This window comes from Carcharhinus amblyrhynchos, chromosome 2, assembly GCF_965287045.1.
Source record: "Carcharhinus amblyrhynchos chromosome 2, sCarAmb.v2.hapA, whole genome shotgun sequence".
In the NCBI taxonomy this organism is placed as follows: domain Eukaryota; kingdom Metazoa; phylum Chordata; class Chondrichthyes; order Carcharhiniformes; family Carcharhinidae; genus Carcharhinus; species Carcharhinus amblyrhynchos.
The window spans coordinates 132,480,260-132,497,248 of NC_137325.1; the positions used below are offsets into that span (position 1 = coordinate 132,480,260).

Sequence of the window (16,989 nt, forward strand, 5' to 3'; positions counted from 1 at the left end):
CAAATATCAAAACACTGAGGGACCGCTCCAACACAAAGGACCCCTGACCTAACTTGCAAAACAACGGCATCAGCTACCCAAGGAAAATACTACTCCTATCTTGCAAAGTCTCTTTCACACATTCTGATTCCGTTACTGACAATCACTGCCAATTCTCCAACACCTTCATTTTAATTCTCATCCTTCTTTTCTATCATTCTGTGGTTTCATGCATTTCTGTGATCAACTCAAGCTTTACAACCCTCCAATATCTTTGCACTCCAATCCAGGCTGCTTCTTAACTCCATATGCCCGTTACTGGCACCCTATCTTTAGCAGAATAGGCTCTTAAGCTCATGAATTCCTAAATCATGCAAACATCAGGAAACACTGATGAATGCAGAAATCTGATGACACATGCATTAAAATTCAAAATAGAGCCTTTTGTAGTTCCTACGCTCTAGGATTCACAATTGGCAAACCTTTAATTGTGACAGTAAGTGGCCGCAAGATAAAATAATGCTTAGTTAGGGTGGACACAGTAAGAAGTCTGACAATACCAGGTTCAAGTCCAACCGATTTATCTGATATCGAATAAATCGATTGGACTTAAACCTGGTGTTGTCAGACTTCTTACTGTGTTTACCCCAGTCCAACGCCAGCATCTCCACATCATAATTAGGGTGGCACAGTCATTAGCTTCTGGAGCGATGGCCTAATGAGATTATCGCTAGAGTGTCAATCCAGAAACTCAGCTAATGTTCTGGGAACCCGAATTTGAATCCCACAACAGCAGATGGTGCAATTTGAATTCAATAAAAAGTATCAGAAATTAAGAATCTAGTAATGACCATGAAAGCATTGCCGACTGCTGTAGAAACCCAACCGGTTCACTTTTTGAAGAGGTGACAAAGATAATTGATGAGGGAAGGGCTGTTGATATAGTTTATATGGACTTTAGTAAGGTGTTTGACAAGGTCCCACACAGCACACTGGTACAAAGCTAAAATCACATGGGATTCAGAGAGCTGGCTAGATGGATACAGAACTGGTTTGGTTATAGAAGAAAGAGAATAGCAGTGGGTGTTTTTCAGAACAGAGATTTGCAATTATTGGCATACAAAAGGTTCAGAGAGCTAGGGGGTGTTAAGGATCTAGAGGAGTATAAGGCTTGTAGAAAGGAGCTTAAGAAGGAAATTAGGAGAGCCAGAAGGACATAAGAACATAAGAAGTAGGAGCAGGAGTAGGCCATCTAGCCCTTCAAGCCTGCCCCGCCATTCAATAAGATCATGGCTGATCCAAAGTGGCTCAGTTCCACTTTCCCACTTTCTCCCCATAATCCTTAATTCCCTTGCCTACCAAAAACCTACCAAAGGATGTGTTGGAACTTATAAATTCTATCAAGATAGACAAGTCGCCGGGGCCGGACGGGATGTAAGAACATAAGAAATAGGAGCAGGAGTAGGCCATCTAGCCCTTCGGGCCTGCCCCGCCATTCAATAAGATCATGGCTGATCTGAAGTGGATATGGATAGATGAAGAGCAGAGGGGCTTTTTTTTAAAATTTAGTTTTTTCATTTATTTGTGGGACATGGTCACCTCTGGCTGGCAAGCATTTATTGCATGAGCGAGGTAAGGACAGCAGATCTCAGTTAGTTTAGTTAAGGCATCATGATCAGCACAGGCTTGGAGGGCCAAAAGGCCTGTTCCTGTGCTGTACTTTTCTTTGTTTGTTCTTAATGTCCTTTAGGGAAGGAGATCTGCTGTCCTTACCTGGTCTGGCCTACACATGATTCCAGAGCCTCAGCAATGTGGTTGACTCTCAACTGCCCTGGCTCAATTGATATATTGACACATTGTGTCAATAAATTGAGCAACCATACTTTCAGGCCCTTCAATCAAGTCATTCACATAAACTGTAAAAAGTTGAGACCTTGGACAGACCTCTGCAGCACACCCTGGATTCTTGTGGTCATGCTGTGGGCAGCATACTGAGACAGTTGCTGCCTCACAGCACTGAATTGAACCTGGGTTCAACTCCTGCCTCGGGTCACCGTCTATGTGGAATTTGCATGCTTATGTCTGCACTGGTTTCCTCCGAGTGTTCCAGTTTGCTACCACACTTCTAATGTGCGAGTTAGGTTGATTGGTCATGGTATTTGCCCCTTGGTGTCAGGGGATTAGCAGGGTAAATATGTGGGGTTATGGGGATAGGCCCTGGGTGGGATTGTCAGTGCAGGCTTTAGGGCAAATAGCCTCCTTCTGCACTGTAGGGATTCTGTGATAACCCCTCAGCAATGGTGAGTTCTATGGATGTACATTTCATGGACTGCAGCAGATTAAGAAGACAGCTCACCACCACCTTCTCAAGGCCAATTAGGTATGAGCAACAAAGGCTAGCCTGGCCAGTGATGCCCACATCCTGTGAAAGAGTGGGAAAAAAGGATTCTATCATTCCTCAGTTCTGATAAAGATCAACGACCTGAAATGTGAACTGTGATAGTTTCCACATATGGTGCTTGACCTGCTGATCATTTCCAGCATCGATTCATCTCTATTTTCTGCAGTGCGTGAGAGAGAACAGAATTGAGATAGAGTGCAAATTTCCACACAGTGAATGCTATACTGACAGGTACTGTCGGGTTAAAGAATGTTAAATGGCCACTTTCAGAAGCTATCCAAATGCTGTATCCTCCCATTTAACTGTTGGTTGGCATCAGTTCTCTCAGTCAATAGAAGGGATAGGAAGAGAGAAGAGTCAAACCAAAGGAGAAAAAGATTTGTCTTGTTGACAGGATTAGTAAAGCACAGCTATCCAGCAAAATTGTGTTTTCTGCTTGTCACTTACCCAAGGTGTCTGGAATGTTTCTCCTCTTTCTAGCTGCATCTGTTAACCTAATAACAGTTCCTTCCTTCCGCTCAGTTTTGAAACGCATTCTTCCGGACTCCTCATCATCATCATCTTCATCATCAGAGACTTCCTTCCTTTCTTCATCCTGTATTTGTTTCACTACCTAAACATATAAAAAAGGCTACATTTTTAATCGAAGAGTTATTTATTAGATGGACAATCTAAGACTTTAAGGTGTTTAACCCAGGTTAACAGCATCTGGTTGGCAACATAAGATGACAGAACTGACATAAAAGCAACTAACCTAAAATTGTTGGTAACAGTCTTAACTACCACTTGAGTTACTAAGATGCATTAATAAACTAGACAATGAAAGTCTGTTTCTTAACTGCAGAGATTTTCTTCAAAAACACACACCATTAACTGTGAGATTTCAGTCAGTCACTTTTGGAAGACAATGGGTTGAGCTGAATTGATTTATTATTGTCACATGTTCGTATACAGTGAAAAGGATTGTTTCTTGCAAGCTATACAGAAAATGCAAATCATTCATAAGGTACATAAGGGAGAAGGAAAGGATAGAGTGCAGAATATCGTGTTGCAGTTAGATAGGGTGTAGAGAAAGATCAAAAAAGATGGCATTAGAGGGTATGCTGGGGACAACTTGCAAAATGTCACCATGCTCCGGGGCCATCTTGAAGAATTCCCCTAGCTTGAGGCAGAGATACTTCAAAATCTAATATAACCATACTGGATCCGATAGCATATTTTTCATTACTATTTCTTTGATTATTAAATAAGGTTTGCTGAACAGGTGGATTTAGACATTTTATGTATTTCGACTATATTGTTGACATCTTAAAATTACCTTTAGTTATCATTTAGAACTTCACATATAAGTTGTAACCTATAAAAGGTATACATATTTGAAGCATACAGGACGTGTAGTCTGCAATATTTATTATCTCAAGAATTCACATAAACATGTTGTTCTCGAAGTCTTGAGATTTCGAAGAGCAGATATTGATAAACTTTTAAATAAGTGGGCTACTAAGACAAATCTCAATGTATAGCCATCCTAAGATAATTTTGTGGGCTTTGAAACCTTGGAAGAGATAATGTGTTTATCTGGATGCAGTCTAAGGCTATGTTCTTTTAATACTTAGAAATCTCTTAATTGAGACTTTAAGCAGCAAGTTTGAGGGAATTGGTTTATCTACTCAGGGGCAAAAATTATAGAACCATTAATATTTACAGTAGCTAAAAGCACTGCAATATTCACTAGTCAGCCTACAGTGTTTTCTGTTCTGCACTGAAAGGTCGATGGTCATCCATTTTCTGCAATGGGGTTTGAACCTAACACTTTCCAACTCTTGTAAACATGCTACCGTTGATCCAAGGATGACACCTGAATACATAAGTTGTCATGTTAAATCTGACTTTAATTTAAATTATTCACAAATATAGGTTTGCTAAGAAATTTGTTGGTAGATAATGCATCCAAACCAATAGTGCAGTACATAGCACTGGTACACAAGTTAATCACAAGTATGGTCAGATGAGAAAGCACATAAGATAAGTCAACACAAGGCTCTGATATGTCTCCATAAGCAGCAAACAGCATCTGAACAGATTTCCAAGTCAAGCGAGACACTAGAATAGTTTAGGATTGCATCATCTGATAAAGGGCATAAATATGGTGACTAGTATTTCTTGCACAGTTTATGGATTTACTGAAAGTGGTCGATGAATTTTTGCCCAACTTCAGATCCAGTTCCACATAGGAGAGGTGGTCAGGATTTACAACCACATCTAAGGATTACTTAAACTTGCAGCTTCCCTCTGATAAATAAGATACACCAATAACTTACAGAAACGAACTCAAACTAATGAATGCACACATTATTGAATGAACAGATTAACAAGTCAAAGACAGCGTGATGTAGAAATCCATGTTCAAGGTTCTGTTCATAATATGGTAATTAATACAATGGCATACAACGAAATATTGGAGCTCACTAATTGCCAGCTGTAAGGTGGTTTTCATGCATCAACATCTCACTGGTGAATAGGCTGTGTTTACTACCGCAGAAGGTTGCGCTTCATCTACATGATGCAAGTTTGCAAGATTACTCATTACCTGATTGACAGATAGTTTTCGACGAGTCTATCAGGTGGAGCAGAGTATCCAATTCTGCACACCACACTTCGGGAAGTACATGAAGGCTTTAAGAAAGGGTGCAAAAAATATTTACAATGGTTCAAGGGATGAGACACTTCAGTATGTGGAGAGATTGGAGAAGCAAGATTATTCACCTTACAGATAAAAGGTTGAGAGAATATGTGATAGAATACTTCAACATCACAACTGGCCTAGGCAAGTGAATCAAATTAAACTGCTCCCATCAGCAGATTAGTTGAATAGGTGAAGTGGATTATAATCCTAGCCTTTTTTGGTACTATGATGCAGACATACACCTCGGATGATCATGCAATTAATTTTGAGAAAGACAGATCGCTAAGGTACTTAAGGGTCTTAAGAACTAGTCTAACTTTTCCAGAAGGAAAGGAACCACCGGAGGAAATCATCCTCCAAATAGTCTTCTTGATAAATTTTAGCTGCATTGTAACAACCCACATGTTACAAGGGTCTGGACACCTCCTTTTAATAACATACCTCTCCAATGAAGAGTGTAAGGAGATGGGTTCTTGAGTTCAGATAAACTCAATGAGACAATATGTTTACTAAATTATATAAGAGATTAAGAACCAAACATGCAATTCACATTTCATGGTTAGTCAACGTTAACAGTGCTAGCGAAAAAGAATAATCTTGTTTCTATTAGAGAATCCAGGTATAAATAATATTACAGAAAGATGTTTAATATTTCTATTAATGTTTGAAGTAGTATTTATCTCAAATCCCTGAGATGAAATCCAGAGAGTCTAGCAAGATACTACTACCCCAATTAAGGGGAGAACTATCAATGATCCACTATAATAGATATACCTTTACCGTGAGGAACTCTGGAGTGATTTCACCAAATCTAAAAAATCCTAGTGAGAGGCTATTTGGACCATAAAATAGCTGAACCATCATGAAGCATGCCGAGCACATGTCCTGGACAACATCCTTCATTCTAGTTTATATCGTTTGAGCTAACAGGATACAAAGATTCAGATGGTGGCAATTTCCTTGCCACATAATTCTCTCAAAATTAAAACTCAGCCTACCAAGATTCAGAGACATCCAGGAATCAATCATGATCCTACTGAATGCAGAGCAGGCTTGAGAGGCTGACCAGCTTTCTCCTGTTCCTACTTCTTATGGTCTTAAAATTTGAAAGTTATCCATCATTAGATTGCGGAATTTTACGATTTATCCATGCGTTACTGAGGTGATAGAGCCATGATTTGCTGAGAACAGTTGCTGCTTTCCAGGAACTGCCTTGTGTGAGATGCTAGGGAGGATGAACAATCAGTGGTCATGGTACACATTGGTTAAAAAAAAGGATGAATCCTAAAAGCAAAATACAGGGAGCTAGGAAGAAAGTTAAGAAATCAGACCTCAAAGGGAGCGATCTCAGGATTGCTACTGGTGCCACGTGCTAGTCAGAGTAGAAATGACAGGACATATCGGATAAACGTGGCTGAACAGATGGTGTCGGGGGAGGGTTTCAGGTTCCTGGAGCATTGGGACTAGTTCTAGGGGAGGTCAGACCAGTACAATCCGGACCAGGTTACACCGGGCAGGACTGGGGCTGATGTACGAGGGGGACTGTTTGCTAGAGCGGTTAGGGAAGGTCAAAATTAATATGCCAGGGGGTTGGGCACCTATGTAAGGAGTCAGAAGGAGGGAGCAAGAAGGAAAACAGAAGGTAGAAAAGGAAACAAGAAAAGTGATAGGCAGAGAAACCAAGGTCAAAGTTCAAACAGGGCAAGTGAGAAAAATACTCGGAGGAAGGCAAACAATGTTAAAAGGGCAAGCTTAAAGGCTCTGTGCCTTAATGCGCGGAGCATTTACAATGAAGTGGATGAACTAATCGCACAGATAGATGTAAATGAGTACAATATAATTAGAATTGTTGAGACATGGCTGCAGGGTGACCAGGGTGGAACTGTATGTCCCAGGGTATTCAATATTTAGGAAAAATGGATATAAAAGGTACAGGTGGTGGACTGGCACTGCTAGTTAAAGAGGAAATTAGCACAATAGTGAGAAAAGATATCAGCTCTGACAACGTGGAGTCTGTATGAGTAGAGTTGAGAAATATCAAGGGATAAAAAAACATTTGTGGGTGTCAAATATAGATCCCCAAACTGCAGTGGTAATGTTGGGAATGACATTAAACACAAAGTTAGAGATGCATGTGATAACAGAATACCAGTGATCATGGGTGATTTTAATCTGCACATAGACTGGGCAAATCAAATTGGCCACAATGCCGTAAAAGAGGAATTCCTGGAGTGCACACAGGACGGTTTCCTTGACCAATATGTGGAGGAACCAACTAGAGAGTAAGCCACCTTAGACTGGGTACTATGTACAGAGAAAGAAATTGCCAATCTAGCTGGACGAGATGGGGATGAGCAACCATTACTTGATAGAATTTTTCTACCAAGATGGACAGTAAATTAGTTGATTCAGAGACTAGGGTGCTGAATCTCAATAAAGGAAGGTATGAGGATACGAGGCATGAGTTGGCCTTGATAAATTGGAGAGAGTTACTTGAAGGAATGACAATGGATAGGCAATGGCAAACATTCAAGGAACGCAGGGGGAGAGCTGCAGCAACTGTTTATTCCTGTCTGGCACAAAAGCAAAATGGGTAAGAGGACCAATCCATGGCTTACAAAGAAAATTAGAGAATATCCAATCTAAGGAAATAGCATACAAGAAAAATTATAGGTCTGAGGATTGGGAGCAGCTTAGAATTCAGCAAAGAAGGACCAAGGGATTGATTAAGAGGAAAAAACAGTACAAAAGTAAGCTCACAGGGAACATAAAGACTGAAACAAAGTTTCTATAGATACAGGATGAGAAAGAGGATGGTGAAAACAAATGTAGGACCTCTACATACAGAAGAAACAGGGGAATGTATAATAAGGAACAAACAAATGGCCAAGCAACTGAATACATATTTTGGTTCTGTCTTCACAAAAGAGGACAAGTCAAATACCAGAAATGTTAGAGAATGCAAGATTTAGTGAGAAGGAAGAACTGAGAGAGATCAATATTAGTAGAGAAATGGTACTGGGAAAATTGACGGGATTGAAGGCAGATAAATCCCTACGGCCTGACAATCTACATCCCAGAGGACTTAAGGAAGTGGCTCAAGAAATAGTGGATGCATTGGTGGCCATCTTCCAGACTCTACAGATTCTGGAACAGTTCCTGCAGATTGGAGGGTACAAATATCACTTCACTATTCAAAAAGGGAGGTAAAGAGAAAACAGGGTTTATAGACCAGTAAACTTAACATCGATAGTGGGGAAAATTCTCAAATCCGTTATCAAAGACATTACAGCAGAGCATTTGGAAAGTACTGGCAGGAACAGACAGAGACAGCATAGATTTATGAAGGGGACATCATGTTTGACAAATCTGTTGGAATTCTTTGAAGATATAACTAGTAAAGTTGACAAGTGGGAACCAGTCAATGTGGTGTATATGGTCTTTCAGAAAGCGTTTGACAAAGTCCCAGACAAGAGATTATCGTGTAAGATTAAAGCGCATGGGATTGGAGGAAGTATATTGACATGGACAAAAAACTGGTTGGCATAGAGGAAACAGAGTAGGAATTAATAGATGCTTTCCAAATTGGCAGCAACTAGTTGGGTGCCACAGGGATTGGCATTGGGACCACAGCTATTCACAATGTATACTAATGATTTGGATGAGGGAACAGAATGTAACATCTCAAAGTTTGCAGATGATACCAAGTTGGGTGGGAAGGTAAATAGCAATGAGGATGCAGAGATTCTTCAGAATGATCTGGACAGGTTGGGTTAAGTGGGCTAATCAATGGCAGATGCAGTATAATTTGGATAAGTCTGAGGTTATTCACTTTGGAAGCAAAAACAAAGTGGCAGATTAAGCATGCAGGCGCAGCAGGTAGTAAAAACAGCAAATGGCATATTGGCCTTCATTGCAAGAGGTGTCGAATACAGGAGCAAGGATGTGTTGTTGCAATTATACATGGCCTTCGTGAGGCCACACCTAGAGCGTTGTGTGCAGCTTGGGTTTCCTTTTGTGAGGAAAGATGTTCTTGGTCTCAAGGGGGTGCAGTGAAGGTTTATCAGGCTGATTCCCGGATGGTGGGGCTGATGTATGAGGCGAGATTGACCATTTGGATTGTTTTTGCTGGAGTTCAAACAAATTGGGGTGGGGGGGATCTCAGACATGTAAAATTCTAACAGGACTAGACACGGTAGATGCAAGGAGGATAAACCCAGTGGTGGGGGAGTTGAGAACCAAAGTTCACAGTCTGAGGATTCAAGGTAGACTATTTAGAACAGAAGTGAGGAGACATTTCTTCATTCAAAGGGAAATGAGCCTGTGGGATTCAACACCACAGGAAGTAGTTGGTGCCAAAACATTGAATTTATTCAAAAGATGGCTGGATATAGCACTTGGGGGCGAACGGGATCAAAGATTATGGAGAAAAGGCAGGATTAGGCTACTCAATTAGATGATCAGCCATGATTGTAATGAATATCGGAGCAGGCTTGAAGGGCTAAATGGCCTCCTCCTGCTCCTATCTTCTATATTTCTATATACTGTATTGTATAACACAGGATGCTGATGTACTCAAACACACAATTATGCCTCGGCTTAAAATGTTTATGAACTGCTGAACTCTTGCCCAGCAGATGAACTCTGCTTTTACTTTTTAAATCACATTTCATGGAATCACACTTTTTAATCTTATGAACTCCTGGTTATAGCAAGATTCCTTCATGTAGTCTGCTTCTGCGTGTAAGCATTCTATGATTCTATGATCTTTGCCTTCTTTGCTTCACTTTTCCTATGCTCACTGTAGCTTCACCAATTCTTTAAATTTGCGCCCACACTGTTCAGCATGATTGAAGTAGGGAAAGGGTTAATGCATTTTGTACCTATAATGTCACAAACATAACCCTTCCTCGTTGCTGATCTCCTTTAGCTTATACAGTTCCTGGCAGTAATATAAGTTATTCATTCATGTCTTACATGATTTAACTCTCATTTTTATAAAGGCAGATAGTTTAATGCGACTGTTATTTTGTAGACTTTGCCAATCTTACCTATTTGTCTTAGTTGGACGTCGTTACACAGATGGTAGTTTACGATACCAGCTTTTGACAGCTGCTGATGGCAGATCGCGATACGGCTTTTAACAGGAACAGTCCTGCTGGGATAGCCACGATCGCACAAGTAAGTTCAAAGACAGGGATGCCCGTACTGCTGCAGAAGGGTTTCCTGTGTCCTGACTGCAGGACTGTAATTCCTGATTAACTCTGGGGCTACATCACGACCCAGGAAGGAAGACCCGAGGGTCTGGCCGGAATTGGAACTTTGAATCGTGATTCTTGCTGGACCTCAATGTATAAATGCCCACTTGTATTTGTGTTCTATGAGAAGTCTGTAGTCCTACTTCTCCCAAAGCTCTTGAATGAACACCAGAGGCTTTGAAATAAAAACCATTGTATTTTGACTCACTAACAGTCAGGGGTATTATTTTACCTGCAACAATGATGTTTACTGCCATGCTCAATGATGCCTTCCAGGACAGTGTTGCTGGAATCAGTCTCAAGTACAGAGTGGATGGAAAACTCTTCAACCTATTACCAAAATGAAGGAGACTGTTCTGAGAGACTTCCTCTTTGCCAATGACAGTGCCCTGTATGCTGGCTCAGAGCCAGAGATGCAAGTCAGTATGGACAAATTTTCCACGGCTTGTGACAACTTTGGACTCACATCAGCATTAAGACCAAAGTCACGCACCAGCCTGCTCCTCATGCATTGTACACTCAACTATAATCACAATCAAAGGGCAGAAACTAAGGGCAGTGGACCAGTTCACTTATCTTGGCAGCACCCTCTCCCAAGCAGTGACAATTGATACAGAAGTTAACTGCAGAATAGCAAAGTAAGTTCTGCTTTCGGTAGACTGCGCTCCACTGTGAGAACATCGAGGGATCAGCCCAGCAACAAAACTGAAGGTCTACAGCGCCATGGTACTCACTGCCCTCCCTGTATGCCTGTGAAACGTGGACTGTGTATTGAAGGCATGCAAGACTGCTCAATCATTTCCACATGACTTGTCTTCGCAGAACATTACACATCAGATGGCAAGAGATGGCAAAGTACCAGACACTGAAGTTCTCTCTAGAGTAAGTCTACCATCAGTCCACACACTGCTGATGAGAGGGCAGACCCAGTGAGCAGGTCATGTCATCCATATGCCGGACGATCGCATATCCGAACAGCTCCTTTTTGTGGAACTCTCTGCTGGAAGACGTTTGCACGGAGGGCAGAAGAAATGTTACAGAGACACACTCAAGGCCTCCCTGAAGTCGCTTGACATAGACATGTCCACCTGGGAAACGCTGGCACAAAACCGCCCTACCTCATCCACAAGGGCCGTCAAGCGTACAAAGCAAGGTGCAATGCTGAAGCACAACTTAAGCGTGAGCTGCACAAGTCCAGAACCACCAGCGCAACAACTACAGTGCCTACACAAGTCTGCCCAATATGTGCCAGGACATTCCATGCCCGAATTGGCCTGATCAGTCATCTTTGAACACACCACATCCCACCTCAAAATGACTAAACGGTGTCGAGGTCCTCATCAACGATGAAGGACAAACAACAACAACACTGTTTTGGAATTCTAATTCATCAAAATCTCCCATCTCTGCAGTTAATAGATTGTTTTTTGAATGTGAATGGTCAACACAAATTCATCTTGGAATACTCCTAAGTCTGGTCAGAGTCATCACTGATCACCCTTTCCTTTTGAAAGGGGCTGGGAAGGGATACAGTTACACATGTAGCTTATCTAATTGGAAACTTGTATTCTTGGCAGAAATGAATAATTTTTTTGAAAACAAAATGTTCAGTAGTAAGAAATTTTAATGATACTGGGAATGTTGTTTGTTTCATTTCAATTCAAATCTTATTTATTCTTTCATGGGATATGAGCAAAACTAACATGGCCAGCGTTTGCTGCCCATTTGTAACTGCCATTCAACATGGTTTGCTCAGCCAGAGGGCAGTCAAAAGTCAATTTATATTGCTGTGGGGCTGGAGTAGCAAGCAGGTCAGACCAGGTAAGGCTGGCAGATTTCATTCCATGAGGGACATTAGTGAACCAGGACAGCACTGCATGACTTCCTCGGGAGAGCTCCCCAGGCCCTGAGGCCCAACCATCTTCAGCTGCTTCATTAATGGCCTTCCTTCCAGTAGGGGGAATGTTTGCTAATGACTGCACAATGTTCAGCACCATTCACCATCCCACAGATATTGAAGTAGTCTATGCCCAAATGCAGCAAAGGCCTGGGCAATATCTAGGCTTGAGCTGATAAGTGAAAAATATTATTCCTGTCACACAAATGCAAGGCTGTGACAATCTCCACAAACAGAATACAAACATCTCCCCATGACATTCAATGGCATTGCCACTGCTGAATCCTCCACTATCAATATCCTGGGGTTACCACTGAAACTGAACTGAATTAGCCATGTAAGTACTGTGGCAACAAGAACAGATCGGGGGCTAGGAATCCTCCAGTGAATAACTCACCTCCCAACTCCCCAGAGCCTGTCCACCATCTACAAGGATCAAGTCAGAAGTGTGGTGGAATAGTGTCTACTTGCCTGGATGGATGCAGTTCCAACATCCAAGATCAATATTATTCAGGACAAAACAGGTCACTTGATTAGCACCCCATGCATAAATATTCGCTCCCTCCATCACTAATACAGTGGCAGCAGTGTACACAAACTGAAAAATACACAGCTAAGGGTCCTTTGGTAGCATCTTCCAAGCTCAATCGCTATCATTTAGTAAGACAAAGGGAGCAGATGCATGAGATCATCACCGACTGGAAATTCCCCTCCAAGCCACATACCTCCTGACTTAGAAGTGTATCACCATTCCCCCACTGCCAAAGTCAAAATCCTGAAGTTCCCTCAAAAGGCAGTTCACCACCAACACCTTCTCAAAGGTTGTTAGGGATGAACAATAAATGCTGGCCTTGCCAATGACTGCGCACATACTATGAAAGAATAAAAAAATCTTGGCCAGCGGAATGGTGTAGGGTAGGGAAAAAGCAATATAACTGATATAGCTTCAACCAGTGCATTAAATAACAGTCAAGTGTTAGACTTAATACAGCATTTTCTTTATACTGATTAGAAGTTTAAATAAGTTACTTATTTGATGATACATTAACTGTAATTGTCTTATTTCTATTTACGTATTTCAGATTGAAAATACTTCAGACAATACCATTACAGAAGTAGCTAATAGTGAATGCTCAGGACAGACGCCTCATTCACAAATTGCATTAGAACTGATCTTCCTCTCCTGAACTGTTGCTTTTCTGGCTCTCGTTATATTGGCTTGGATAGATTCATTGAAGGTTTTCATTACTGGATCATTTCCAGAATTGATGGTAGAATTCCCACAAAGGTGTGAACAGGGAAGAGCGAAGTTAATGAACAAGTTGAAACTAGGAAGCATTTCCAAGAAATGGAACTGAAACAATGAGTAATACAAGTATTAGGGAGCTGTAAAGAGTTTTACCAACACATGATTTCAGCACAACATTTGGAATATTATACTTTCATTGCAGTGTAAAAGCTGCCTGTTTTCTGAAAAATTATGGATAGTTATTCATTATCATGGACAATTTTGCCATCTCCTTTTACAAAGGCATACATATCACCTTCAGCTCCAAACAAAGAGTTCACACAGCTTTTGTTCAATTACAGCCAAAATTGAATGCTACCATCAAGAACATATGAACAAGTTTTTGTTGGAGCCCACACTCAATGTTTTTCCTATTTATGCATATATTAAATCATTTTTCAAAAGGCCACTCCAAACATGATGAAAATCTCCAGATATTTCAAAGTGCAGTCTTGAGTAAAGGCTGAAAATATATTGTGACAGAAATTCTACTTCAAAATTCCTCAGAATATCAATGCCTGAATGTTGAAGGATACATATTTAAAATGATTGCTCAATACATCAGTAAAATCCTAGAAATGATCAGGTTACCATTCTCTATTTATGACAAATAACATTATTTTTCACTGCTGTTAAATCTATTGTATTTCAACTGGAATTGAGCTCTCTGGCCCAAAGGTTTCTCTTGCAAAAAGTGTACTTTGCCAGTTACACAAGTTATCTAGAAGTGAAAATGTTATGTGCAATTAAGAAATCATTCCAGAATTCACCATGCACTGCCAAAAGGACATTAAAGATAAGCAGAACTTCATGCAATTTTGCCAAACAGTTTGTACAAACATCTGAAGTTCCGTAAAGGAGAATTTACCAAAATAAAGCGGATGAGCTGGTGGCGCAGATCAACACAAATGGATATGATCTGGTGGCCATTAGAGACGTGGCTGCAAGGTGACAGGGACTGGGAGCTGAATGTCCAGGGGTATCAAGTGTTTAGGAAGGATAGGCAGGAGGAAAGGGGGGGGGGGGGGGGGGGGGGGGTAGCTCTGCTGATTAAGGATAGCATCAAGGTGGTAGCAAGGGATGATATTGGAGCCAAGGAGCAGAACGTGGAATCGTTGTGGGTGGAGATTAGGAACAGCAAAGGGAGGAAGACGCTGGTGGGTGTCGTCTATAGGCCCCCGAATAATGATCCGGAGGTGGGGCGGGCTGTTAACGCGCAAATAAGTGCGGAATGCAGGAATGGGACGGCCGTAGTTATGGGGGATTTCAATCCGCATATTGATTGGTCGACCCATGTTGGACACGGTGGGCTCGAGGAGGAGTTCTTGGAATGCTGCCGGGATAATTTCCTTGAACAGTGTGTGTTGGAGCCGACGAGGGAGCGAGCTATCTTGGATCTGGTGCTATGTAATGAGGCAGGTAGAATTAGGGACCTTGCGGTGAAGGATCCTCTTGGAGAGAGTGATCATTGTATGGTGGAGTTTCTGGTGCAGATGGAGGAGGAGAAAGTGGGTTCCCAGACACGCGTCCTTTGTTTGAATAGAGGGGAGTACAGTAGGATGAGAGAAGAATTGGCGAATGTGGACTGGGGGAGTGCATTGGAGGGAGGGTCTGCTGAGGAGCAGTGGAGGATCTTTAAGGAGATCTTTCTTGGTGCTCAGCAGAAATTTATTCCGATGGTCAAAAAGGACTGTAGGAGGAGAGGTAATAAGCCGTGGATAACGAAGGAGGTGAAGGAAAGTGTTAAATTAAAAGCGGAGGAATTTAGAGTAGCTAAGAGTAGTGGGCGAGAAGAGGATTGGGAGAGGTTTAAATGTCAACAAAGATTGACAAAGAAGCTGATAAAGGAGGGTAGGAGAAACTATGAAGCAGGGCTAGCGCTTAATATAAAAAAGGATAGCAAGAGTTTTTATAAATGTATAAAAAGGAAGAGGCTGGCTAGGGTGAACGTTGGTCCTTTAGAGGATGAGAAAGGGGACCTAGTGGTAGGGGATGGGGATATGGCTAAGGTATTGAATAACTTTTTTGTTTCTGTCTTCACGGAGGAGGACGTGAATAATTTGCCGGGTGTTAGTGATGGAAAGGTGGTAGGACTGGAGGGTCTTAATGACATTACTGTTACTAGAGAGGCGGTGCTTGACAGACTGGAGGGGCTGATTGTGGACAAGTCCCCAGGACCGGATGGAATGCATCCGAGGGTTCTGAAAGAAATGGCGGAGGTTATAGTGGATGCATTGGTGGTTATTTTCCAGACGTCGCTGGATTCCGGGGAAGTGCCGGAGGATTGGAAAACAGCTAATGTTACGCCGTTGTTTAAGAAGGGTGCCAGGCAAAAGGCAGGGAATTATAGGCCGGTTAGTTTAATGTCTGTGGTAGGTAAAATGTTAGAATCCGTCATTAAGGAGGAAATTGCGAGGCATCTTGAAGGGAATTGCTTGATAGAGCAGACGCAGCACGGTTTCATTAAAGGGAAGTCGTGTCTGACAAATTTACTGGAGTTCTATGCGGATGTGTCTAGGGCGGTCGATAGAGGAGAGCCGGTGGATGTGGTCTTTCTGGATTTTCAGAAGGCGTTTGACAAAGTACCTCATAAGAGGTTATTGCAGAAGGTCAGGGGACTTGGAGTTGGGGGTAGGGTGTTAGCGTGGATAGGGGATTGGTTGTCAAATAGGAGGCAGAGGGTGGGGGTCAACGGGTGCTATGCGGATTGGCGGATGGTGACTAGTGGAGTGCCCCAGGGGTCGGTTCTGGGGCCTCAGCTTTTTACCATTTACATAGATGATCTGGAGGAGGGAACCAAGTGCAGGGTGTCGAAATTTGCGGATGACACCAAGATTGGGGGAACGGCAAATTGTGCGGAGGGTGTGGAGAGTCTGCAGAAGGATCTAGATAGGCTGGGCGAATGGGCCAGGAAATGGCAAATGGAATTTAATGTTGGCAAGTGTGAGGTGGTCCACTTTGGTAGGAAGAATGGTAGGAAGGACTATTACTTACGTGGCAAAAAACTGCAGCAGGCGACGGTGCAGAGGGACCTTGGGGTCCTTGTGCATGAGTCGCAAAAACCCAGCTTGCAGGTGCAGCAGGTGGTCAGGAAGGCAAATGGGATGCTGGCCTTCATAGCGAAGGGGATTGAATATAAAAGTAGGAAGGTCTTGCTGCAGCTGTATAGGGCATTGGTGAGGCCGCAGCTGGAGTACTGTGTGCAGTTTTGGGCGCCGCACCTGCGCAAAGATATTTTGGCCTTGGAGGGAGTGCAGAGGAGGTTTACTAGGCTGATACCGGAGTTGAGGGGGTTGAGCTATGAGGAGAGGCTGAATAAACTAGGCTTGTACTCGTTGGAGTTTAGAAGAATGAGGGGAGATCTCATTGAGACGTATAAGATGATGAATGGGATGGATAGGATAGAGGTGGAGAGACTCTTCCCGCTCAAAAAAGACACTAGGACGAGGGGGCACAGCCTCAAGATAAAGGGGGGGCGTT

General features: G+C 42.2%; 1 protein-coding gene across 4 annotated transcripts in view; it reads right to left on the reverse strand.

Moving 5' to 3' along the window:
* The window catches only part of LOC145358683 (RNA-binding protein 33-like), a 182,712-nt gene that overhangs the window by 98,584 nt on the left and 67,139 nt on the right, over nucleotides 1-16,989 (reverse strand). For all 4 annotated transcript variants that reach the window (XM_080212925.1, XM_080212917.1, XM_080212933.1 and 1 more), the window contains one exon: nucleotides 2,828-2,993. In XM_080212925.1, the coding sequence (XP_080069051.1) occupies nucleotides 2,828-2,993 (166 nt within the window). The remainder of the gene's footprint in view (nucleotides 1-2,827; nucleotides 2,994-16,989) is intronic.